Here is a 27,774-nt window from a genome sequence, read left to right as displayed (position 1 = left end):
TTGTAGTACCTTTTCTTTAAAAGTGAGATGAATAAATTAGGTTGCTCCTTTCCTCTCTCTGTCTCTGTGTAAGGTTTTCTGGACTCTTCTCAGAGATTTTCTTCCACCTTTTCTCTTGGAAAGAGAACATTTTATACATGCATACAACTCAAGTCTGCTGTCTTTTTTGGGTGTCTTCTTTCTATGTCTCTCCTATCTTTCATCCTTACATTTTGTAAATTATTTCAGATGCTATAGCTGCACCAGCTCAAGTCCAAATCCCCAAAGATTTAAGCCTAGATCTGAAAGATGGGAGCCAAAGAGTAAATGTTTCTTCTGTTAGGGACAGGAGATGAAAGTGGAACAAAGCATCAGACTAAAACATTACAGTCACTGAAGGTGTGTAAAAAGAGTGAGTCACGATAGATGTAGAATCTAAACCCCTGGGAGTAGAAATGTAACCCCTTCTGCACTGTTTTGTGTTGTGGTTGCTCTCCCGCTGGAGCAGAGCAGCTTACAGCCTCAACTTGAAAAGTTCTGAGTTCTCTTCTCTAGATGCTGAGCCCGGCAGTCATCTGGGAGAAAAATATTGAAAATGTATTCACAAACACTCCTCTCTCTTTGTCTGTCCTATAATATCTTCCCCCCCCCCCCCCCCCAAATCTGGAGGAAAACTTTGTTGAATATGTGGTTATTAACGTTAAGGTGTGGCAAAAGATTGTTCTGTAATAGGATCCAGGCTGTGAAATGGTTGATTCTGCGTTGGTCTCTGAGCCATCTGATTGAGCATGCTGTAAAACTGTGCAGATGGGCAAGGCGGTGAAATCCTGCACTGATTTGTTGTCAGGGTGGCAGATGTTTTATTCTCCTGGTGCATTCTCTGGCATTTCTCACGGACATGAAACAGAAGCAGAAGAAATTTAATTGCTGTTCTCTCTCTCCCTTGTTCTCCAAGGTAGTTTTGCAACTCATTTCTCCTGTAAATTTATGAAGTGTGAGAAGAGGTATGCACTTTCTGACTTCTCTTACAACTGTGCTTTATACTTTCACAGGTAACCTTCTTTACACAGCCAGCTGTAATTTTCAGCATAAACAGTTTCCATGGTGCATCTCTTGCTTGTCACTTTAGTGTTCTTAATATCCTTAACAGGGCTTTAAAGATGAGCATTTGGATGACTAAATAAACAATCCTGCCTCGAAAACATTTGTCTCCTGACCTTGGGTCTGCAGGGTACATAACCGATGGAAGAGGCATGGAGAAGGCAGAAGACGACATGTTGATGTAAGCTGCTGTCTAGGCTGCCACGGTAGCAACCCCTTGCTGTTCTCAAAGCCTTCGGGTACCAGCATATGCCACACGGAATGCTGAAGAAGGGAAGAGAAATGGAAGACAGCTAGCAAAGGTAGTTTGGGCCAAACTCTGATGTCTTCCTTGAGCATGCAGCCATGGTATGACTTGAATTGATGTAGAGAATGCTGGCCAGCTCCCGGGAGCCGGCTCATTATTTCTAAAGCTGTTGGCTTTGGAAATGGCAAAGATAACATTACTAAAAATCTTAAATTCAATTATAGAGGAGAATAAATGGAATTAGGAGAGTCTCTTCTGAAATGAAAGTTGTTCTTGTCTTGCCACCTGATCTTTGTCCTTAGAAAACTAATCACACACTTTTATGCTGTAAGTTTAGCCTTACCTACGCAAGAGTATAATTTCATTGATAGAAACAGATTCAACAATTTTTTAGTGTTAGCTTTTTCAATTAAAAAACAATTATTTCATACCTTGTGTAGCACATAGGCTTAGAGGGTAATTCACCTGGACTCCACCAGATCCATGATATGTTTTCTTACAGAAATATGTAACATTTAGGGTATGGGTGCATCTCCATACCTATTCTAGAGATCTCTGAAACCCTACAGTATAAGCAGTGGTCGGGTATATACTGTCAATTTTGGTGAGACGTGTCTGAGACCTTGCACCCAAACACTGTGATCATCTGTGATACCTGCACTCTGTCCTGCAGGACCATGGCATGACCAGGGAGGAGAAGGGCTGTAACTGCAAGCTTCTGTGTGCCCGGGCTGGGCCAGGATGGACATGCACACTTGGGGTGGCAACCAAAGGCAGTACAGCTGTCTGTCATCTACGGGTGGCTCCAGGCTACTGCTGTATTTGGGACTTGATGTCCAACTGCTACAGTCCTACTGCTGCAGTGACTTACCACTTACTTCGTTCAACTTTTAATGTGAATTTCATTTTCATATACTTCAAAACTTCTTATGAAGAATGTGAAATTTCACCTGCAAGTAAAGGATATAGAGGGGTAGGCAGGACTTCCCTGTGATGCCACAGACGAGATAAGTGTCTTAGGGAGAATTGATATCTGGTTTGGCACTTCCTCAGTGGGGAAGACTAAACTAGTCGTAGGTGGCAGAGGCAAAGCAGCAAATCCTTCTTATGTCATGTGTGTGCAGTCAGGTGGCCCAGCCGGTAATGCTCAGAGCATCCCTTGAGTTCTTCTGGATGTTGATGAAGTTACAGCTTTAAGCTTACCACCTTGCTTTTCAGTACTGGATTCATGACTATCAAGCTCCGAGGGTTTGTTGTTTTGATTTTGGTTTTTTTTTAACTATGGTGTCATTTCCTTCAAAGTGAATCTAGCAGGTGATCTTACTGAAGTTTGAAAAACTGGGACTGTCAAACTCTGCAGCAATTCATTAAAGCTTGACCAGCTGACAGAACGGGGCGTGCTCTTCCCCCAAAATAAGCAGCATCTATCTGAGTGCTGATTTTGACAGGAACCTCAGCATCGGTTTAATAGTAATACAGCTCGTGTCTGACTCTTTGCCTGAGGATCATACTATGCTCCTGTCAGTCCTAGTAGCCATCCCATTCACCGCCTGTCCGGCAGGAGGAGCAGAGCAGTGACAACAGAGGAGATGCTGCAGCTGTCACACCTATTTACAGCTTCTCAGTCACTGATGTGAGAATAAACAAACACGGTATTCATGCAGTTGCATGGTTGGCAGTTTATTTTTAAAATCAGTCACTTGAAAAACACCAAGGCACAAGTAAAAGCTCTATCAGCGCTTTCTGTGCAATTTCCATCTAGTGCTTGAGCTAAGAGTTTCCCTACGTTTCTGTTAATTTAATATAAGAGTTAAGGTAAAAGCCACATCTGTACCCAGTGAAAGTACGTTTCTCCTCTCAGTTAAGTTGTACCAAGATGGGATGTGGCTCTCCAAACGTGAGAACATACTGATTCTTGTCCACTACTGCCATTTTATTCCCTGATTTTATTACCAACTCTGCAGTGGTAATTATCTTGCATGTAGACAAGTGATATTTACTGTAAAAAAAGGCTGAGTACATTCATAGTTGAGCAAATGTATAAAGAAATAACAATCAGAGATTACTTTCCTGTTTCATTTGAAAACAATGAGGGGGAAAAAATTGAAAATATAAACATTTTCTCTTTGATAGCCAAGAAACAAATGCTCAAGTTCATATTTTCCAGCATTGCATCCCCAGAAATGCAGGGATGAAAGTGGTTGTATTTAGTCAGTAAATCTTTAATAAAGTCAAACAATGGCTGACAGTAGACCATTTGTAAACAAAGCAGTAAGTTGGGAAAGTTGACAGGATTGAAATCTGTTGTCTGTTTTTTGGGGCTGAAGTGGGACAATCCCAGATAAACAGAAGGAGAGCAAACCCCTAATAACCCACATAGACACAGTATTTGGGGACGTGGATTTGTGCTCTGGTTTTCCTTCTGTCTCTGCTTTCCTCCTCCTCACAGCTACGGAGGGGACCGCACAGAACAAGCATCTCATGGCAGGAGCTGTATTTTTGGCTGGGAGATGAGAGCAATCATCCCTTGAGCATAGCAGATTGGTTACACGGTCTGATCATTGGTAATTGCCGCTTAGCAGCTGCCTCTTGGAGATGTACTCCAGTACAGTGGCTGCTCAAATGGCTTTTGTGATCAGGCTGACCTGCAGTCGTTTGTCCTCACTGGGACTTACTGGTCCCTTAGGATGTCACCTATAGGTCCGCTTCTGAAGTATGTGGGAAACAGCGTGTTTTCATGTACTTATAAACTCAACATGGACAGCATTGTCAGGGATGTGACCTTAGAGCTGCAGTGAAACATCTTACACTTCTTTGTTTCCTCTCATTTTGGGAGGCTTCATCTCTGCTGCTGCCACTTTTCCTTAACATGTTGATGCAGCCTTGCACCTAATTCCTGAGTGATAACACCATATGGCAGTGCTCCTGTATCTCTGCCACCATTTGACCCTCCTTTGCCATGGCTCTGTGTGATGGTACTGTTCCTTTCCTGCCCACCTCCTCAACTAGTACCAAATAAGTTGGGCACTTGTCTCTTAGAACTGCTAAGGGATGTGTTGATTCAGTATCTTAAATGCATCATCCTATGTAGGATCCTGTAGATGGATGTGGTACCTCCTGATGTAGTTCCTACTGGTTCATCAGTAGCAGAGCTGTGCATTTCCCTGGAGGCACCGGATTGTAGCTTTCAAAATGTAGCTGTCTGCATGTATGGGCTTTTTTTTTTTCTCCCACTTACATTTTTTCTCCTGTTTTTCTAAATAGTCATAAAGCAGACTTGCTTTTGTGAGTCTGGGAATTGCTGGAACCAGTCCTTCAAGCAGCACAACTCCCATTCATCTTTAAAATGTCCTACAATTTTTGCTGTAAGAGCATTTATTTCATACACAGTCTGGGCTACATTTATTTTTGTAGGTCCGTGTTCAACTGTGGCCTGTGCTGCCCAAACCCAGCACTGGATTTATATTGTGGCAACCATCAGCAAAACCCTGACTCCTCCAGAATTAGATTTTTTTTTTTTTAATCTATTTCACAGAAGCCACAAGATAGCCTCCAAAGCTGTTCTTTGGAAAATGTAACAGATTCCAAAAGCGACAGGTTGATGGGAACAATTTCTGTTAAAAGGCACGAGGCAAAACAGCGGTAAGGGCATATGTGCATTCACGTCATGTAAACCTGATGCCTACCAGTGGAAGCCCATGCAGGCTTTCCTCCCTGCCCAGGAAAGCCCCGCAGCAACGTGATGTCGCCTGACCTCATTGCCAGTTAAGGACCAGGTTAGCCCTGGCCGTATTGCCAGTGTGCAGAAGCAGACGGCTCCCTGTTTGTGTGTCCCAGGCAGAGCGGTCACCCCTGAGCGCTGAGGAGCATCTGGGGAAGGAGGAGTGGGTGGAGGGTGGCACTGCTCTTCTGCTCTCCATCTGTGGCTGCCCACCAGCATGGCTGCCCTCGTCTGCCAGAGCAAAAGGGCTTTCATCTGAAGAGCAAAAGAGGAGCCCAGGAGAAAGGATGTTTGTGATACAGTCACGACCACACGTTCAAGGGACTCCTGAAGTCCACATCTCCGCGTCTGTGTATTGAGCGCTCGATGCTGAGGGCAGCCGTGGAGCAGCGGTGGGAGTAAACACACGCCGTGCCTGCATGATGTATATACATCCACGGGAAGACCATGCATATCTTAAAATTGACATGTGCCTGAGACATGCAGTGGAGTTGGAAAAAGATGCACAGGAATCAGAAGCAGAGGTAAATGTGGGTGCAGTGCCCACAAACTGCTCAGCAACGGCAGTAAAAGGCAAATCAGCCTTAAACAGACCTATGGAGGGAAAGATACAGACTGAGGAAATAACAAGTGACTGATGAGTACTCTGCCCTTTGATTGGATGCAGAGCAAATGGAGAGTGCTATGAAGATTTGGAAACCTGAAATGATTCACCAAAGAAACAAGCTATTGTTTTTTTTTTCTTAGTCTCTGGCCTTTCCCTTGTCTATCTCAGTTTCCTACTTTCAAATAAGGACCATTTATGTCACAAATAAAGCCTTGTGCCAGCCATCTCATCCATCATTTTGTCTTTTCTTTGAAAATCTCATCTCCTAATTCCAGCTGGCCTACAATGACCTCTTCCATTATCCACTTTTTAGATTTCAGAGACGCCTTTTCCCAATATAACCCCTCAACCTTGCATGTGGTTTCTCACATGCAGCAAAGCTGCTTTATTGTTTGTTCCTGGAATACCTTCTGAAAACCGTCCTTTTTTTGAAGTTGGCAAAATACTGGGCAATGTAGCGACTGCTGGTACCCATGATCTTCTAGTTCTTGTGTCTCATTGCCATCTTTGCCCTGCTCCCATCCCTTTATCCTTGGGTTTTGATTGAGGCCTTTTTATCTATCTTCATAGTTCCTGTGGGATCCTTATATTTAACTAGAGTTATTAGTCTCTAGAGTCAGAGTAATAAAATGAAACCTTTTCAAATCACAAGTACTGGAAACCCACTGAACACAGTTTTCAATTAATTTTATCTTTTTTTTCCACGTCTGTGGAGAAACCTAGTGTACCTATATTCCCATACATGGATCCATGTATGTCTGAAAGCTGTTGATCTGCCAGTGATCCTCCCAAAACGTGCTCCACAGTCACTGGCTGTTTATTTTCCAGCTACTGCAAGTCAGCTAGCTGCACTCTTTTCTTCTAAATAATGAATTGGGTTGCACAGGAGCCTAATACCATCCTGGATGCATCTTATTTTGGCCAGCCCTCTTCAATGTCCTTCAAATTAGGGGTAAAGCCAAACAACTAATGAACAATCAATAAGAAATGGAGATGAGCTGGTTGAAATCACTATATGGGATAACCAGAGAACAGCTCTGAAAGCTGCTAACAGTGCTGGTAAATCCTGTTAGTCTTTCAGTTTCAGCGCTCTCACCTCAGCGGCAACGTGAAGGAGCTCTCAAGTTGGTGAAGCTGACAGTAAAGAGTAATTGCTCCATGGATACCCTTCTTTGTGCAAACTTTCTTTCACTGAATCAGTCGGAGTTCAAATGCTGCTTCATTCAATTGTCAGGCAGCTCTCATCCGCGCGGGAGTCAGCCCTGGGAAAGGGCAACCTGTTCGCAGTCGTTCTCAACTCTGCCAGTGTCCCCCTCCTCTTCTCTCAGTGCAGCATTTTTTTTTGTAACTGAGATTAAAACAATCTCATGCTATTGTGTATGCATCTGCTTTCAGATCTGGGTTTCACAAGCGTGCGTTTAGATCCAGATTTGATGCATCAGTTCATTTCAAAGACTCCGTTTCAGGTTTTTAGTCTTTGTTTAGATTTTTCACCCTGTCACTGAAATTACAGTTGTCTTCATACATGTGCTTCATGATAGTGCAAGGATTTTTTCCCCCTTCTAGCCCTTCCCTGATCAAATGATAATGGTTTGTACCTTTTCTGCAGCTCCTTACTCCATTCCATCTTTTTAAATCAGTTCTTCTGAGCAGTAAGTTCACCTTAACTGGTGGGAATTTGTATTTGGCTAGGTGAAACCTGAGATTGTCTGGCATGTTTTTCACAAATACATCAGTCCCGAGGACAGGAATTGCCTGTCTGTGCTGGCTCCATTGGAGAGGGAAGCAAAAGCTCATGTGTGGATACGAATGAGGTTGTCTAAAAAGAGGTGGCTATGGCCTTGAACTGAAGTCAGCAACTCTGTTGTATGTCAGATGTGCTTGGAGTGGTTTGGGTCCAGTTAGCATTGGTTTAGATTAATTTTTTTTTTTCACTTTCAGTATCTTTATGGCAAAAAAAGGGCAGATTGAATTAATCTGAAATAAAGATAGAAAATAGCAGTTCATTTTTTATTAAAATTACATTTGATCTTGCTAGTAGCTTCTTTTCCTTCATACCTTTTTCACTTGAGAGAACAAGATGACCAGCAGATGTAAAGGGTGTCACCTGGAAGAAACTTTCTTAAATGTGCCTTGCATGCTTATTCATTTCTGAGCTGTGAAGACCACTGCATTGGTGTTGCTTAAGCCAGGCACTTCCAGTTATACTGTGGTACAATGCAGCGTCATTAAGGTCACAGACCTCCTGCTTTGGCGTGACAAGTATCCTTTCCTTATCTTATTCAGCACTTTGTGTGAAAATATTTGATTTTTCACTGCAAGATGTTGTTAATAGCAACTGAAGTTTATCTTAGTAACATCATGTCTCTTAATCAACAAAAGATCACAGTAACCTTTTGAGAAAGTAGAGTATATCAATATCCCTATAATTCTCTCCACCAGTGTCAAACTTTTCATGGGCAAAATATCTCATTTGCATTTCTGCAAAGGAAAGAAACATGTCATCATCTAAATTACAGGCTTTAATGAAGGCCTAAAATGAGAATAATATGGATGAGATAATATTTTAAGGCTATCAACTCATACTTGGTTCATCTTGTTCTGTCTCTAGAAGCCCAAGTACAGTTGGCAGATGCCAATGCTGCATTTTCTTGCTTTTTCTACTGCCATAACTAGAGATCAACAGGGATCCGCTGTGCACTTTTTCAGCCCCGGAATGCCAGGCAGCCTTTGACCAAAATCCCTCACAGTGTAAGTAACTGAGATGGACCAAAGGCAGGAGAACAGGTATTAAGTAGAGGAATTGAAATGATGAGAGGGGAAATAGAGCTGAATAAAAAAATGAGGTAATGTAGAAGTGTAAAGGGAGCAGAGAAGGAGAGATGAGAATCAAATGGGCTGAAGGATACAAGATGAAACATGACTGAAGTGCAGATAATACAACCGTGGAATATCTCAAGTTGGAAGGGACTCATAAGGGTCATCGAGTTCAACTCCCTACTCCTTGCAGGACTAGCTAAAACTAAACCATATGACTAAGAACATTGTCCAGATGCTCCTTGAACTCTGACAGTCTTGGTGCTGTAACCAGTTCCCTTGGAAGCCTGTTCAAGTGACTGACTACTCTCTCAGGGAAGAACCTTTTCCTGATGTCAAAACTGAATTTCCCCTGCTGCAGCTTTGTTCTGTTTCCTCATGTCCTATTGCTGGTCACCAGAGAGAGGAGATCAGTGGCTCCCCCTCCACTGCTCTCCTTGAGGAAGTTGTAGACTGCTATGAGGGCACCTCTCAGGCTTCTCTTCTCCAAGCTGAACACACCAAGTGACCTCAGCTGCTCCTTGTAAGTCTGGACCTCGAGACCTTTCACCATCTTGGTCGCCCTCCTCTGGACACACTGTAATAAATTGATGTCCTTCTCATATTGAGGTGGCCAAAACTGAACAAAGTCTTTACTCTGGTTCCTCAGTTTGATTTTTTTCAGCGCACCCAACCTGAATAACTTGTATGATATTAGCTATGTCTGCTGGTCTTCAATGAATGATCGTAAGGCTGTTTGTTCCAGCACAAGTCTTTTGGGGAATGGACATTTTCTTCTTCCTCTAGCTTAACCCCATGGGAAGACAATGGTGCATAGAATTGGCATGAGGCAATTACCTTTTGTCATAAGGACCTTTTCCCTGCTCTAGCCCATACATGGTGTTTTCTGAAGAGAAGAATGAGCATGCCCTTGTACTTTTATTTTGTAGTTTTTCTCTTGCTGAAAAGCATTCAACATCAGCCCTGACGGTGAAAAAAATCCACAGGAGTTACTCTTCTAACAGAAGCAGGAAAACAGCTTGCTAGATTTTGAGTTTGTTCAGTGTTGTGAGGCCACTGGTTCATTAAGACTGGTGAAACAAGCTATAGATGAGAACAATTGAAAATTAACGAATGTCCAGAATGTCACTGGTCCATTACACATCAAGGCAGCTTTGGAATTAGAGGTGAGCTGAACACTGATAATCCTTCAGAAATTCATCAGCTGGTCTTGTGGTGGACACTGAACAAGTGCAGGAAGTTCAGATTATAAACTGAAGAGTTTATAATCAAAGCAGACAAGATAAGGCAAGAAGGTACTTAACATGTGAATCAGAGGGAAGGATTAAGATCCGTAAAGAAAATTAGTCCCAGTTTGCTTTTTTTCCTGCTTCATTGTGCAAATAATCATATTTGTGACACAGTTCTTGTGACACAAATCCTGACAGGATCATTTTGCTGCTGTTCTCTGCATGTGTGCAGATTCTTGCTCAAAGGCCATCTCGTTTGGAGCCTTCATAGGCCAAGATGAATTGGCAGCTGGGGCTTGGTTCCAAGTAACAGATAAGGATTTTCTTGACACAAGATGTACTGTACTTTTCATTGAAGGCAGACGTGACTCAATGATATTTCCTCGGTAATGAGTCATGCACTCTAATGCTTTCTAGAAACTTTTTTTTCTTTTTTTTTTTTTTTAATTTTTCTCCATTAGGTCAGCAAGACTTGGATGAATTGTTAATATTCCTTCTTTTTTTTTTTTTCTTTTTTTTACAACTCTAAGGAGCTTGAAACAGAATGGATGGCTATTTTTCAGATTTACAGGGAGTGTGAATATCTATGGACAAGGGGTACTGGTGGTATTTTCGAAGCGAAACCCCAACTTTTCTGCAGCTCCTCAAAGAGGAGCTACTTTGTGGAAGCACAAGTGGTGCCTGCACAGTGGGACTGTAGAGGGAAATGGATTCTAATGGAAGGAGAGAAGTGGAAGCTGACTCTTTGCTATGGCTTGGGCAATCTAGTGAACAACTCTTCTGTCTCTGGGGCTGGCATGCAAAATCCAGGCTCTGCTTTCACCTTGGAGATGGTGGCACTGTTTTTGTCCTATCAGTGCTGGGAGTAATTTAGTGCTTTGTGGGAAGGAAAATGCTGCTGTGGGCCAAGCTGGAATTCCTACTTGGAATTTGAAGAACACAATTAACATCGGTGGTGGCCCACCGATGGCGTGGTGTATGTGGGTGTTGGTGTGTTAGTCCCATTTTTCACAAGGAGACTGTGTCTACCCCCAGGTAGTGAAGGTAAGGAGCAGCAGGTTTTTTTTTTCTCTTTCCTCTTCCTTCCCTACTTAAGCTGTAAGAAAAAGAAGCTGCTCTTGATAAAATTGGATGAAGCGGGGTTCATGACAGCAGTGCTGCGTAACTCCAGACTTAAGGTCCATTTTGATGTTTTCTCGTCTGAGCTGGGAAGACCCAAGCTTGAGAAACACAGCCTCGAACTAAGGAATGAGTATTCATTTCCCACCTTGTTCTTTCTAGATCTCACAGCAGAAAGTTGAAGCTGACCAAAGCCCATTGTACAAACCCCCTAATGAGGAAGGCTCTCTTAAATTTCTTGGGAGGGATTTTAGTCTGGGCCAGTGTGAAGGACATATAGGAAGGCATATAGGACTTCCAAAAAAACTGTCTTGCCTTGCACATATTTGTGATGTACCCCTTCCATCTGCCCCCCTGCCTATCTGTGTCTGTCTTCTCGTACCATCACCTCCTGTTATTCTTTCAGCAGTATGTGATCATCCAGAAACCCAGACCAGGCAGCGAAGAGGAGGAGCACGCTGTGGCTTCACTAGCCGCAGTCAGGAGGGCCATTGCTTTTACAGGCGGAAGCTGTAACGGGCACCAGCACAGTCTCATGATTATTCCTCTTCCCAAAATGGCATGGTGCAGTCTGGTTCTCCTGTCTCCATCACAGTATCTGAATATCACTGTTGGACTAAGCAGGGTGTTGGATTCTGTGAATATTCTTTAGCTGTGTCTTGTCAGTTTTGCCTGTAAGCGTATAAACCCCGCAGCCCTCTGAAATCAGTGACATGATTGTGTATGACAGTCATTAGTGGGTGAAACAGAAATCTGTCTGCAAGCATCTGTTTTGAGGGAGCCAAATATAATTAAAGTTTAGCCATGCTGCATTTGCTCTTTTATTTACTGGGACCCAGTCCCTCTTATTAGGGATCACGGTCACTTTTCTTGTGGTCCTTCTGAAGTGTTTGACTTGCTGCTTTTTATCAATGTATGTCTGTTTCATATAACTGTGTTTTGTATCACTGCTGGGTCAAACAGGTTTGTTCAGGAATTCATTTCGGGATAATGAAACTCTGCCTTCTTTAATGTCTTCACAATTTTCCCAAAGGGAATCCTTTCTGGTTTCAGGTTGTTCTGAATGGGCAGATTCTACACTGCTGTGTTTCCTAACATAAATGAGGTGAAAAAATGACAGGTGTGATTTTTTCTCTGGTAATTCCCCCAAACTGATATTATATTATTGCAGTAAATGTCAATATAAAACTAATGCAAAGAAAAGAGCTGAGTTCAGTGAATCTACTGCTTTGATTTTCTTATGCATATAGCAGACATGGATATGCAATGCATGGATAGCTGCAGTTGGTTGCTTACACTATGTTGGCTTTTAGTATAAAGAGCCACTGATAATTCCAATTACTAGTTATAGCTGTAAATTAATTCCACTGTAGTCAAAGCACCTAGGCAAGTCTGGGACCTCATTGTGGCAGGCTTTGGGTAAAAAAAAACATAAGTGAAACTGTATCAGAGCTCAACCATTCTTCAAAAAACCCCATAAACTTTTATGAAGAAAAGCAAAAAAAACTCCAAAGAGATGAAAGAAGCACAGAGAAATGTAAGTTTCTGAAGGCACTGACTCAGGCAATAGCAAGGATGCAAATAAGAGTTTCTTGATGAGCACCAGCTTGCTTGCCAAGTATGTCTCGAAACTGTTCTTTTCCAGTTGGGTGGTTGTCTGTGGTCTCTAGTGTTTCTGCTTTGAAGCTAGTGGAGATTTTCTACTGGCTTCTGCAAGCCCTCCAGATTGTAGTGGATGTGGTTTGGAATTGGCCTGAAACTATGTTGTATTAATCTCTTAAATTTGGTTTGTTTGTTTTACTGACTTAGCTTGAATTTATACCAGCAATGTGGAAATAAAAGGTTCAAGAGAGATTTGCAAGTTTCCCACACAAGCCAAGCCTGGAAGATTTAAAAAATATTTTGTAATTGCCCACTTCTCTAGGTCACTTGTTCCTGAACTGAACTGGAGCTTATTCTTGTGCGACTGGTGGCAATTTTCTAAGCTGGGCAGTCCTCCTGCATCAATATACTGCATTTTATCAGTTCTATCTCCATTATGCTGTTTGAGCAACAGGATGGATTAAATGTGGTTTTATTCCATAATTAATTCTATGTACTTGCCAATAAATAAATAATGTCTTTCCTTAACTTAAGAGGAACTTCAAGTAATGGTGAACCATAAATGAAAGGAATTATGTTCTCCGTTAAGGATGTAATGCAGAGATCGATTTTGTAGAATCTCTGCAGTCAGGGAGTGTATTATGATATTATGGTATGGTTTCCAATTTATTTTCAAGGGAGAACTGGATTAGGTGTTGAATGTGCTAGGAGGAAAGGAATCAGAGCAGTATCCGTGCTTTTGTGGAGTGCACAAAAGGAGGCCTTGGAGAAACATTGCATAAAAGGTTGTCTTGAGTTCAGGCCTACCAACAAATATGTAGAAAATATTGTTTTGTTTGGAATTTTTTAAACTAACTTGACCTCGTTTTAACTTAGGTGAACATGGTCATCTGTTTAGTATGGTCGTCTATTTGCTTTTATCCCTTTGACTATGCTTTCAGTGCACAAAAGTATTAGAATTCATATTGCAATTATATGCAGTTATATATGATTTGTATTACAAAAGGATTTGTGATTTGCAGGGCACTTTAAAAAGGACGAAATGCAGAATTACTTAAAAAAAAATGATAACTTCTTTTGAAAAATCTTTCCCTTCTCCTCTGGCCTTTCTTGTAGTAATAGTTTATTGGTTTACTTACCTTTAAGATGGGTCTATGTAGATAATTTTAGATGTATGTGTGTCAGCTACTTTACTCCAAATCCTTACATGGCATAATGATAGTAGGACATAAGTTTCTATCAGCACCTGACAAGGTAAAAGTTTCTCATATGAAGTTGCGAATGAGCAATGTGTGCACTCCCTCAAGATTAAGTACTTCACATTCCTCTGTATTGCCAATGGAAGGCAATAGGTGACTTCCCAGGAGAGATCGTGATGTCCAGTTTAAATTCCTAAGTTTCTCTCCTTTTGACTGGATGGTGAGTTTGAGAATATTTTTAAGGAGACTGCTTCTGAGGGTGCAAACCAGATGGAGTGAACCTCTCTCTGTGTTTTTGCTGATGGCTTTAATTGTTTCTTGGGGTATGTGCTGTAACCATTTTTGTTTGTGACTTTTCTTCCTGAGCTCTCAGTACCTTGTTATGTTAAGGATTTATTCATGCAAGACACAGAATGATGGTGTGGGACGCATAAGCATCTTGGAGATATTTTTGAAATGGAGATCGTCAATCCAGCATTTCACATATAGGTGATTAAAGATGAGGGAGGCTGGACTAAATGGCGCAGGGATATACCAAACCTCCATTTTTAACGGAACTGCGCCTCTATCGGAACCAGTGGCTCCTCAGTGAGAATCTTTGGGACCTCTCCAGTTTTTGTCTGCTTCATCGTTTGATCTTTTTACACTCATTGATGCCTGAAAAAATGAGAGTCTGATATTTTACTCACATTGGCTTCAGTGGGGTCATAAATAAAACCTTAGCATGGGTAAAAGTGTCATAATCTAGATCAGCCAGTTCATTATTTAGCTACATATGTAAGCTGTGGACTGAAGAACCCAGCCATCTCCTCAGTTGTGCTGGGAGCTGCCCTGCCGTGCACGCGCTAAGGTCTCCTGCAGCCAGTGTTACGCTTCTGCCAGGCATTTTTTGCAGCTGTTTTTGTAGGACTTGCACTAAGGCCTTAACAAAACAGCATTTTGGCTTTCGGTGCAGATCACTTACCTAATATTTTACCTTACTTTCTGTGTTCCAGCAGCTGAAGTTTATTCTCATTCTTAGACTGCTTTTGGCCAGATTGATTATTTAAAAACCCTATCTGTAGAGGTAAGATACTACCATGAATTTGTGTATGTAGTCACATCTGCACATGTACAGGTGAGCACGGGTCTGTGGGTATGTACGTGTACTTGTCTTGCTTCAGTCTGAACTTTCTCTCTTAAAGCACCGAGGTCTCCCTCAGCTGTGTTGTTGCTTTGACCAGCTGAAGCTCAGAGGGCTCTGCACTTCACATTTGAAGAAGAGTCTGTGTATTTACTTTGGCTGGAAGGCTCTGGAAGAAAACCTGCTTGGTTTCTTGGTCCAAGAAACCTTGCAGCCAGCCTGCTTTCTGATTACTTTTCAATATCCTTTATGTGAAAGATTTTTCAACCGGTGCACTGTTCTGGTGATGTTTATTTTTTCTGCACCTGAATTGTGTGTGAGACTTAGGGACAGCTGTCTAGCTTGGGGACAATAACATTTCTCTCGTGTTTATTACAAATGTCTTCAGATGCTTGTACCTTCAAAACCTTACTCCAAGGACCTGAAGATCCTAAGACACTGGGGGACTGCAGTCTTCTATAAGGCATGGGAGGCCTCCGAATTGCTCCTTTGCTCTGAACTGTTCCAGCTCTCCAGGCCAGTAGTGATTCCATAGTTCAGATTCCAGTGATTAAAATGGGGGGAAAATGCAAATACAATACATTTTTACTTTATTTTCTTTGTTCCCTGCTCAGCCTTCCATAACACAAGAATAACAGAACAAGTTTTTGCAGAAATCAGTTTTGGGTAGGAGGAAATTAATTCCCGAGGAAAGCTGTTACATATTCATGTCTTTAATTATCCCGTGCAGCCCCACCAACTGCAAGAGTTCAAAGCACAAATATCGAATTGCAAATAGAAGTATAATAAATTATACATTGATTTCTGCCCATGCTGTGCATACGTCAGCCACTAAGAAGTGCTATTTTGCCTACATGTATATAGACATACTTGTCTAAAGAGAAAGAATCAATGTATAATTTATTATATTTTTCATTATGTGCTCTAAACTGTTTGAACAATCTTAAACATAAGCACACAAACACAGGTGGCTTGGCTGTTCTATTTTTGTTTGGTGTGATAAAGATGTCATCAGCTGTTGTCTAGTTCAGCTGCACTTAATCATCCCTTGACGATCTTGGTACGTGAGCAAAACCAAGGTTGTGAGAATCAGGGTTTGTGAGAACATATGGAATACTTGCCTCTGATGATGGCTGTGCTCGCACTTTGATGAAGGTTTCTGCCTCCCCAAAAGAGCCAGTAAAACATCCCATATGGGTGCCCCTCTGTTACTTCAAAGCAAAATGATCCAGGCTTATTTTAAGGTGTTTGTGACATGTGCTCATGCTATGCCTACTGACTTTCCACCAAAGTGGATGAGAAGCACGTTACTTCTCTTTCTCAGACTCTGCTGTGGGTGCAGTAAATCCTAGAAGAGCATTGAAATAGTTGCCTGGTGGCACTGAGTTCTTAACCACTCAAGATTTACAAGTGATCAAGCTTTTGGTCTCTTCATGATATTCAACCAATAGTTACATTGGAAAAAACTTTTCTTAGCATGATGAATACTACTCTTGAAATAGTGAAATTAGAAAATTGTCAATATTTTTTCACCTTCTAATTTGCATTTTCTTGTGTAATACGTGATTAGCTCACTCATGAGACAAAAAATGCAAGAGAATAGGATTAATTTTCAAGCAAATTTGTGTGTTTTCTTCTTCAGGTATAAACCACTACTGAAAGATTACAGAATAAATTGAGGAGGATGTGCAGTCTATAGGTTGTTTGAGCCATATGTTGAGCCTGATATGCCTGATGGGATCAAGAAGTATGGCAGCCTGCCAGATGTTGGTGTGCTATCAAGTGAAGCATACACAGTCGGGATAACATTTGGCAGTCCTCCTTTCTTCCTAGAAGCTGCTCTATATGGTTTGCTTGACCTTTGTGCTGGCTGCTACCCTTAAGATCTCCAAGCATGAAGAGGGCTAACACTGTGCCAGCTTTTGCTCCTTTTTTTTTTTGTCCATCTCAACTGGAATATATTGTTTTTGTTGACTCTCAGGCTTGTTGTGTGTCTTGAACTACGTGCCAAGTACGCAAGCAAAAATGTTTGGAAAAATAGCCTTAAGACATGAGAGACATACCTCAGACACTCTGCATGTGTACCTCAGCACCCCTGCCCTCCTTTTTCATTTGTGAGAATGTAGTGCAACATGAGGATGAAAGGAAAAGAGAAAAATAAATAGCAAAAAAATGTTGGATGAAGATAACGTGCAGCTGAAATAAAATTGCAAACATCGTTACCAGTTTTCTCTCTCCTCTGTTTTTTCAGGGGTCTGATAGCATATATAAACTCTAGGAAAATAATCATTATGGAGTAAGTTGAGACTATTAAATTATTTTATTTCCCTTCTATGGCTTCCTGGTGGATGCTTGCAAGTATTTTCCATAGGAGAATTGATCTCTGGAAGTCATCATAGAATAATTTTTCACAGTGGGTTTGTTATTATGATGAGGGGACTGACGTAACTCTTATGTTACCATATTTAAGGACAGATTCCAGATGGCTGTCTCGAAGGTGCTGAAAAAGAGGCGTTTATATCATGTCATTAGGTCCAGCAGAGCTGCAGTGGTAGCGATTACTGCCCTCAATAGGCAAACGTGTCCCAACCTGTCTTTGTAGTACAGCCATCACTGTGTAAAAGAGATCAGATGTATAGTTTGAAAGCTTTTGAATCTGCATGGAATATTAAGTAATTTCTCTGATGAAATAGAGCTGAGCTATATTATGCCTGTTAGTGTGGTTTAACTAAACCTCAGCCAATTAATTTTTCATGGGCTGTGTAGCAGGGGTTGGAGCTAGCATGTAAGATTTTTTTTATTGCTACTGGGTTTTGGTTTGAACAGTGGTCAGCATATGCATCATAGGGGAATTTGTATGTAATTTTTTCTGTAGAGGAATAAGATGATGTTCAAAGTGTCGCATCCTTCTAGGTCTAGGCCCTAACACCTGCCCCTTGAAATTCTTTTCATCATCATGAGAAGCATCCTGACTACCAAATACTGAAGGATACAGTCATTTACAAAATCACTGCTTTTGTCCATGCCTGAAGTCTAGTGATTTAAACATTTTTTTCTTCTGGAATTATTTCCGGTTTTGAAATTGTTTAGTTGCTTCCATTACTGTGAATGGCTGCCAATTCCTGTCCTTCCACCCTGGTAGTAGCCTAAGTATCTTGTTAAGCTAAGGGAGAGGGAGCAGAAGGAAAACCAAAAGAATATGAGTGTCAGCTCCTTTCTCTGCTATCCAGATACCTTGGCCACAATGGTAAATTGATAATGAGGCATCAACATTTTCTCAGAGATGAACACAGCTACAAAGATGACAGTGGAGGAAGGGCTTGTGCAGCCCTTTTTCACTTTGAGAAATGGGATTAGACTTCATTCCGCTTTTCCTATAGACCCGCTCTTGAGCTCTGCTCTGTGGTTTTTGGCTTACAACTCATCATTTGACTTCTGTATTTATGGTGAGAATGCCCTTTCATCTCACAGATATGAAGTGTCATTACAACCAGCTTATGTGTCTCTTCTTTCTCTCTTTATTCTCCAGCACAAGGAGAGCCACTGCTCTCTGCATAAGAACGACCAAAGTTTCCACTGATAGGGTGTAGCTGTGTGCTTGCTCCTTGTGTCTTTAGAGCAAAGCTGTCCTTTGAGACATTAAAATGTAATGCCCTAGGCATTGTTCCTTTCTTTCCCCCTAGATTGTTCTTTTTCATTTTTCTTTTTCTTTTTTTTCAGTAGAGGAACTTGACACCAGAAAATAATTGCTGGCCTGGATCAGAGCAGGAGGCAGTTTAAGTCCAGTTAAATCCAGTAGTTCGGCTTTGAAGTTACCACTGCCAAAAATATTAGGAGGTTGTGCAAGAAACCCTCCAATAGCTGGGATAATCAGCACCTCTTTCTTCTTACATATGATTAAAGAGTTTAAACTCTGAAGCGTGGTGTTTGAAGCCCTTCCAGAATTCATGTTTAATATTAAACGGATACAGCTCTGCAGGTTGCTCTTATCTCTAAAGGAATTCCTGTTCTCTCGGAGTTCCCCAGTGTGACTACACGTAGTGTGAAAAGGTCCTCTGTTTTGCCAGTTTTCAAAATTGTAAACAGATTTTAATAGCTCCTACTCATGATAACGCTGATGGTTAGTTTTATAGCCTCCTACTGAGTTTTTCCGTATTAGTAAATATTCGCCTTTCTGTTTCTCCCTGTTTGTATTTTTTCTTTTATGTGCGTGTGATCCTGGAAGCATGAAAATTTTAACTGTATGTAAATGGGACCCAGGCATCGTCTGTTTCCCCAGCATGGTGCCCACAATAGGATGCTAGCCTCAGTGGTATTAGTTATGTGGCAGGTTAGCTCGTGCTGCTGCTTGAATGGTTGTTCCTGGCACGTCCAGATGGTTTAGAGCACATCTGCTTTACTGCCCTGCACACTTTTCTGATATTCACCACCACCTCCAGTTTAGAGTATGCAGATTCACGATTTAGAATCATAGATCATAGAATGGTTAGAGTTGGAAGGGACCTTCAAAGGTCATCTAGTCCAACCCCCCTGCAAGGAGCAGGGACATCCCCGACTGGACCAGGTTGCTCAGAGCCTCATCCAACCTGGCCTTGAACGTTTCCAGGGATGGGCATCAACCACCTTTCTGGGCAACCTGTTCCAGTGTTCTGCAACCCTCATTGTAAAAAATTTTTTCCTAATATCCAATCTAAATCTACGCCCCTCTATTTTAAAACCATTACCCCTTGTCCTATTGCAACAGGCCCTACTGAACAGCCTCTCCCCATCTTTCTTGTAGGCCCCCTTGAGGTACTGGAAGACCGCTATCAGGTCTCCCCAGAGCCTCCTCTTCTCCAGGCTGAACAGCCCCAACTCTCTCAGCCTGTCCTCATAGGTGAGGTGCTCCAGCCCTTTTATCATCTTTGTGGCCCTCCTCTGGACCTTCTCCAACTGCTCCATGTCCTTCTTGTGTTGGGGGCTCCAGAACTGGACACAGTACTCCAGGTGGGGTCTCACCAGGGCAGAGTAGAGGGGGAGAATCACTTCCCTCAACCTGCTGGCCACGCTTCTCTTGATGCAGCCCAGGATGCGGTTGGCTTTCTGGGCCACAAGGGTACATTGTCAGCTCATGTTGAGCTTCTCATCCACCAGCACTCCCAAGTCCTTCTCCTCAGGGCTGCTCTCAATCCATTCTCCACCCAGCCTGTATTTGTACCTGGGATTGCCACGAGCCAGGTGCAGGACCTTGCACTTTACCTGGTTGAACTTCATGAGGTTGGCATGGGCCCACGTCTCCAGCCTGTCAAGGTCACAAATTATGTGTGACGTAGATTGGCAGCTTCTTCATACAAGTTGTTTACATTTCTGTTCAACACTGACAAAGCTTGCTCTTCCCCTCGCTGCAGTGTTGCTGGCCGTGGCTGGAAAGAGAGGAGGAACTCTTGGGACCAGGGATAGGATGAAAAACTCCTCCTCTACTCCTCCTCCTTCCGCACTTGGAAGATGAAATCCAACAGCAGTTGGTAGAGAATAATAGTTTAAAAGCAGTAGGGTTCTTTGAAATAATAACAGCTATTTTAAGGAGGCACTAGGCAGATGCAAATTGTGGGAATGGAATCACAGCGTGTTCTCATAGAGGGCACTTGGGTAGCTGTGCCTAGGGACAAAGATCTACCTGAGCTTGGTTCCCCATGGGAATACCTTCGTTAAGGCAAACCAAGTTTCTATAGCCAAGAGCAAACTCAGAATTGAAGTGTCTGCTGCAGCTCTGGTCATCTTTGGGTGTTCCTTCCTGAGTATCTAGACACCTGGTTGTCAAGACAACTCAGTGTGATTCAACAGCAAAGCTGAAATTTGCATCTCCGGCTTCTGAGAAACCGTTGATAAGGAACAACTTTGAGCAGTGATCTCATCTAAAAGGACAAAGACGTTACATCTAGCCTAGCATAAATCAGGAAAGCAGCAGAGGAAGTAATACACCAGTTTTAGGAATATTGTGAATTGGAAGAAAAGCAGAGATTGATGTAGAATAGGACAGAGAGGTTTTAATGAAATTAAAAATAACAGGTGAAATCCTGATGTTTCCAAATTACAGTGAAAATTTTCCATTGCCACTGGTAGGGTGAGCATTTTGACAATCATATTTTGAAAATAAGCTGCTGTTTTTCCTAAGCTTGTCAACCTGCGACTGCGATTTCAGGGTGAAGCTGGGATCTGAATTTAATTAAAATGAGAATTTGAAGTTAACTGCATAAAGCATTTGCATAGATCCTCCTTCTTCAGAATTAGACCTATTTAATTAAATTAAAGAAGATTGCCTTAGGTGCCCTTTAATTCTGTTTGTGTGGGGGTTTAATGCATTTAACTATTCCACTTGCAGTGAACACAGAATAGCTGTCCTGATTGTCACTGTGTGCCCAATCCTCGCGTTGCAAGTAGTAGCATGATATTCTAGCAAATGGTGGACGGAAGAACTTGCTTTTCCAGCTGTTACCAGAAAATAAATAATAGCAAGGATGTCTTCATTTATATAGTAGTACATGTTTTAGATTAGGAGAATATATATGCGCACGTGTTTCCGTGAGACAGGAGACTTAGTGTGGGGAGAGTACTGGTCATGTGGGGTGCCTCTTTCAGGCAAAACATTAGTTTAAAAAGAGCTTAAGAATTAAAATGTAGTTATGATGCTTTTGCAAACCTGTGTATTGCTGCCATCTTTGGCAACTGCATTAGAGTGATTTGTGATTGCAACTAGAAGGATTTCAGACACCAATACAGACTTCAGCAATCACATGCTGCCAGGGTAGAAGGAAATAATAGTTTCATGTTATGCATTCAGAATATGCCATCATGTAAAAATATGCTATCTAAAATTTAACCTAAAAGAAACCTCCCAAAATTAGGTATTTTGAAGTAACAACAGTTATAAAACAATATCTGAGCTGGGGTGACATTTCACCTTCCAGCATCCTGTTCCCTGAGAGGTGTGCAGTGAGGCCAGGTACAAGCACATCTGTTAAAGCCACTGCCGAGGTTTCCTCATTTCTGGAAAATGGCTCCTAGAAGATTCAGCTATGCTTTCAAATCTCTATGCGAAGCCTGGTTTCCCAATGAGATACCAAGAACTGTTAACACTTCTCTTGCTGACTATGAAAAAATGATGGACACCTGATTCTCAAAGAAAGAGAGCAATGTTATTGCTAAGTGATGGATTTTATGTGATGCTGCTTAAGAAAGCTGTCATTTTTAGAGTATCAGGGACTGGTACGTGACATGTTGTGAATCATTTTGGTTATAAAATAGAATTTTTCTGCTAACTGGAAAGTGTATCACTTAATTGTTCAAAAGCCTTGTTCCCCTCCTTGTGACCCTAAAGCATCCCCTTGGATGTCAGTAGGAGGTATTCAGCGCAGGGGGTGTTCTCATTACCACTTGACATTTTGCTATTTGGTTTTCTGCCTGTTGCTATTTAATAATTTGAATTCTTTCTTTGCCAGTCCCAGAAGCCATTTAACAAGCGACGTACTATTAGCACTACTTAACAGTATCGACAGAGTCACTAGGAAGAGTTTCATTTCCTGACAGTGCTACAGCATTCCCCCTCGCCATCTGCTCCTGCCATGTCCCTCATGGTCACGCTCCCAGTTAACCCTTTGCTCTGGCCTCCTCGCCCGGTGCTCTTGGGAAGGGCGGCACAGGCTCTGCGCAGCTTTGCCTGAGATAAAAACCCTCTGAGGCCAAAATAGACTGCAGGTCACTGTAGTGCCAGTGACATGGGTGAAGTTTTTGGCTGATGTAAATTGGCGTTATTTGCTTTCTGGAGGCACAGGCAGAATGACAGAGCAAGCACGGAAAGTATTGCACGCTTTCTATCCTCAGCCTACTGTTTATCACAGGCACTTCAGAACTCCCATTAGTGTCGGGTCTGGATGTCTCGCAGCCTTTAACGTGATATCTCAAATAAGACTGCAGAGGGAAGATACTGTACCTTTTGGGAGAACAAACACATCAAGATAGAAGATGGGACTCATCTCACTGAAGTTAATCTACCAAAAAGAGAGACTGACAGTTGATATTAATCATCTGTGCTTCCCTCTCTCCAGTGGAGAGGTTGGCATGTCTCCCAAGGATGATGTACGTGACTCAAATCACTGGGCAACCCTTACTGTGAAGTGGCAGTTAAGAGGCCACACAAAGAAGGGTGCTCAGCTCTAGATGAGCTCAGGTGAAGGCTGGACGAGTTCATGGTAGCAAAATTCTTTGTGAGTTATTAAATCCATAGCAATAGCATCTGGCTTATGAAATTCCTGAACTGAAAACAGTTGGAGGCTGGGTGTTCTCAAGGGGTAGTACCTGACATGTGTGTCCTGTTGTGCTCTTACTCTTTACTAAGCATCTGTTTAAGGCCACTGTTGGAGCTGGCACACAAGGGAGATGAACTTTCTGTGTGACACCGTATGGCCAGTCCTGTGCTCTTGTGTGAGGCCATTTTAGCAGTGAGAAGGCGGGGGGGCGGAATACGCATTTGGTAAGAGATGATTTCTGCAAATGGGAAATTGGCAGTAAGGTTAATTTCCAGATCTGTGGTGAAGTGCTACTGACCTACAAACAGAAAAACTGGAAGTCAAGTTTACAGAAGGAGCCTGTGCCAGGTGCTGAGTGTCAGTGCTTTATATCAGGTCACTGCAAGCCTTTCGGAGATTCAGATGAGCTGTTTCACCATGTGTTCGCCTCAGATGGTGCAAACAGCTTGTTTGAGCCTTAGACGGTATGAGGAGATTCAGCTGTGACATCATTTGCAGTGTGGTGCGTAGCCACGCTGCTGCATGAATGCTCCCTGCCTCGGTGACAGCACCAGCTGGACTAACAGGGTGGGAGCTCGTCGCTTCCGATAAGTCATTTGAGGGCACAGAATGCGTGGCCCGAAAACCTGCTATTGCTCACCAGAACAGTGCTCGTGACCTCCCACTGTTTTGGGCACATGCACCTCTATGCCCCTCTATATTTTGGACGGTTGTTCCAGTTGAAAGGCTCTGCAGCATTAACCATCGTAAATGCTGATACCCTTAAAATGGTTTGCCAAGGAGGCAGGCACCTCAGATTGAGCATTTTGCTGGCAGTATGTAAAGGTACGCCCAGCGTTTGCCGTGAAGATCTTTAACCAGTGTCTTCGTAGCTGTCAAAGGCAGCATCACTGCATAAATACACTTTCTGTGCTTAAAGTTGGAAATGCCTTTTATAGGAATCTCTACATAAAAATAAATCCTGACTAAACTGAGCAATGTGCTCCTTATCAAATCCCAAGATGTAAAAAAGGCCAGTAGAATTGGATTCAAAATGTCAAGCTGGGCTTGTGAAATGGAAGCTTTTGCTTTCTTTAAAACACGCTCAGTGTTCAAACTGGCAGCAAAAATCTTTGATGCAAGGGGAATGTATCAAACTTGACTTTTGCAATTTCCTGTTTGGTTTCTTGCAAACTGCTTTTGTCTAATCATATTTGGTCTCAAAGATAATTTTATTTAATGTGGATTAAGTAGTATGACATATCCATTGTGGTCTTTCATCATTCTCTGTTTCATTTTGAATGTGACGTGGTATTTTCTAGTACAGATGAAATTTGTTCAGCAGTCAGCTTTAAAAGAGAGTCTTGTCTTTTATGGCTCTGTAAAATGTTAAGGATAGCAAGCAAAAAATCTATTTTATTCTCAAGCTTCTCAAATTCTTCACTCTAATTTGTAGATTACAGCCACCGCTGCGGAGAGGAGAGGTGGTTTATCCTCAAGTCCTGTCCTGTTTAGCAGCCTCCAAAGCACAGCTGCACACAGACAGAGGGGTGTAGTGTGGTACCAAAGGGAGAGGTTACTGGGAGAATCAAAAGGAGTTGAAGGACAGGGTGTTAAAAGAGACTGATTTTTCAGCCCAGTGAGTATTGAACATGGCAATTTAAGGGCTGATTTAACAGCCTTCCGTGATGTGGCTGAACAAAGGCAAGGTTGGTTCCTCTTATTCACAGGCCATGGTGACTTCAAAAGTATTATTGAGGTTATAATAGTACTACTACTAGTGTAACAGCAGGAATATTTTTTGTTTTGTGTAACAGAGCCAGAGGGTTTCAGCTGTAGAAGAAAGCCCTATTGAGAAAGGCGAAGAATAGTAATAATGCCAAAAACCCAAAAGCACTTACAAGTAGGGTGTAAAACAGGAGATTGTAATTGGGTCTAAAGGTCGGAAGGTGACAGCAGCAGCAAAGAAGCCACTGTGGAGAAGAAAAGGTTGGTTGGTGTTGCAACAAAGGTGTTTCTTAAGGAGAACATTCCCAGACTTTTTCAGCTTTCCTTGAAGCAATGGAGTTCTATGAGATTTGAAAGGAGAGTATAGGTGGGATGCACTGATGCCTGGATTTTACTCATTGTTCAAGATCAAACCAGTCATCAATGTCATGATGGAATTTTTCCCTTCTGATCAGGCTGGCACAGAGATTTGGACATACAGCTCTGGGTTTGGTTTGGGTTTTTGGGTTTGTTGGATTTTTATTTTTTTTTTTTTTTTTGCCAGTTATGCCATGGGTTTGGTCTGCCTACCTACTACAACAGTCCAGGAGTTTTAGTCACTGAGTACTGCAGAGACTTGGGGCTTTATGATGCCCACAGTGCTCATGCTCATCCAGCAGTACGTAACAGTTGCGGTTTCTGAGGTTGCTGAGCAGCTCTTTGGCTTTTTACGGGATATTCAGAAGTGTGTGTCCGGAGCATTTACAGCTATGTGAAGTAGGTGTTCTGCAGCTTTTTCTGAAACAATGTCATCTACTTGCATGAGACTGCGGAGCCTGCACTCAGTGAGGGTCTCCAGGGGAGGCTCTTCCAGGCCTGCGTTCCCAAACATACAAGGAATAAGGATGGAAGCAAAAACCTTTTGTGTGAACCTTTATTTTAGTAGTAGATGGTCTTAGTAGAGCATTAGGTGTCATTCTCTTGCCTGAATAAGGAGTCCCTACATTTGCAGAAGGATGTGTTTTGCGCCTCTGTGTAGAGGGTAAAATAGTTAAATCATGAAGAATATGTGTTGTGATGTAGGATGAAGTTGGGAAGACCACTAAAACCTGTATACAGACAAGGTTCAGTAATTCATTTTTTCTTTAACTTTGCCATATTCCTGTACTGAATAATTGCTTTCTTACTGAGAACTTTTCCTCGTACCACTGAGGAATCCACTAAGAGCTGTAAAGAAACTTTATCCTTACCAGTAGGAGAAGTCTGGGGTGGGAGAAGTGTTGGAAATTTGCCATGTCATTGCTATAGAGCCTTTCAACATCCAATTTGAAGTTTTGCCACTGTATAGATTTATAAATCCTGCATCATTGCAATGGTGTGTTTTGCGAGTGAGGTTAGACCACTGAGTACACTCCACCTGTTTTACAGTAACGACTTTTGCAATTCATACATATTTGCATGATCTCTAGAGGAATCAAGGGTTCACTTCTGAGCCATACATAAAGGCAGAACAAATTCCCTGTGTCACATCCTTGCTGTGCTTGCTCCATGCCTTTGTGCAGTATGATGCCATTGCTGGTAGGCACAAAATGTTGTTTTACATCAACAAGCGTTGCTGTAAATGTACATTTTGGTATGTGAGTGCTCTGTGGATAGCTCTATCTCTTCTTTCTAAATGCATGTAATTACTTAGGTTCACTTGGAGCCTGTATGCCGGCTCTTCCGTATAGTCCATGTAATATACATAGGTTTCCTGCAATAATATTGACTTTAGCAGAAATGGAAGAAATTTTGTAAAGTGTGTGTCTGTGGTATTCCTGATAGGTTAACACCACATACACAATATCTCAGTAATTTTACATGTTTGCTAGTGGTTTCTCTTTTGTAATGACTTTGAGACAAATCAAATACCAATATTGCCCTTCCATCTAATTTTGTCCTATCTTTCTTCACAGCTTCCTGTTATGGGAGGAGCCTTTATGGACTCACCCAACGAGGACTTTAGCACAGAGTACTCCTTATTTAACTCATCAGCCAACGTCCATGCAGCTTCATCCATGCAGAATCCACCAGAAGAGACATCCCGTTCTTCAAATGATGCCATATTGTTATGGATTGCAATCATAGCAACAATTGGAAATATTGTGGTTGTGGGAGTGGTGTATGCCTTCACCTTCTAGGATGACTGTCACTCCAAACAGTGGAAGAGAAGATAACTGCAACAGTGTTTGTCATGTGTATGTATGTATGTGTATATATATATATGTGTATCTATAAAATACATATAGGTACGGACTTTGTTGATTAAGTGCTGCCACAATCATGGAAATGAAATGCAAGTTCATCATCTTGAATCTTGACGGCAGAAAGTTTGGATCCAATTGCAAATTTTATGGAGGTGAGAGCTTTAACTGAGAGCAGAGCCAATACCAGTTTTGTACAGAAATATAATAAAAGAGAGACTAGCATGGGAATGGCAAACACAAAAAGAAAGTGAGATTTATATAGAAAGTACTTATTTTCTACAGTTTAGATTTTTCTAGCAGCTTTTCTGGGTTTTGTCGGCTTTTTTTTGTGCGTTTTTTACTGTGGTATCATGTTGTATGAAATTGTTCTGTGTCATATTTGCTGGACATCTTAGTTTTCCAGGTGGAGTAAATGGTCAGCACTGGCTCAGTTCTGATGAAGTACAAGTTCATCATGTGTGAGTCTTCAGCACATGCATAGGCTGTGTTCAAAATCATGAGTCTTAAAGCTATGACAGGCAGACACATGCTACCTGGCACTTGCCTTCCAGTATCAGTTACTGGAGCTGATAATCTATGGATTGATGCTAAACCTGTCTGCTGTTTGCAGGACGTGGCACAGCTATTGTAAGGTGTGGCTGGTCTGCAGACCCTCTGGACTCTAAAGGAGGAAGTGTTAAACAGAGCAGCAGCACAAGCTTCCATTTGTGTCTACAGGTACTGGATTGCACTGGTTTGTAGATGTGTTCCTTCTGGGAAACAAAGGCCAAATACTATGCTTTTTAGCTCTTTTCACTGTAATCTAGATTTCCC

The 27,774-nt window shown here is 42.0% G+C and overlaps 1 protein-coding gene across 1 annotated transcript in view; it reads left to right on the top strand.

The window, feature by feature from the left end:
- Positions 1–26,895, top strand: part of C5H14orf132 (chromosome 5 C14orf132 homolog) — a 36,135-nt gene extending 9,240 nt beyond the window's left edge. Inside the window, exon 2 of the mRNA XM_086748304.1 lies at positions 26,671–26,895. Coding sequence (XP_086604430.1) covers positions 26,671–26,895 — 225 coding nt within the window. The remainder of the gene's footprint in view (positions 1–26,670) is intronic.
- Positions 26,896–27,774: the final 879 nt, after the last annotated feature.

Source organism: Chlamydotis macqueenii, chromosome 5 (assembly GCF_036417535.1).
Source record: "Chlamydotis macqueenii isolate bChlMac1 chromosome 5, bChlMac1.mat, whole genome shotgun sequence".
In the NCBI taxonomy this organism is placed as follows: domain Eukaryota; kingdom Metazoa; phylum Chordata; class Aves; order Otidiformes; family Otididae; genus Chlamydotis; species Chlamydotis macqueenii.
Note: the sequence above shows the minus strand (reverse complement) of the source record. Positions and strands in the feature narration are given on the sequence as shown.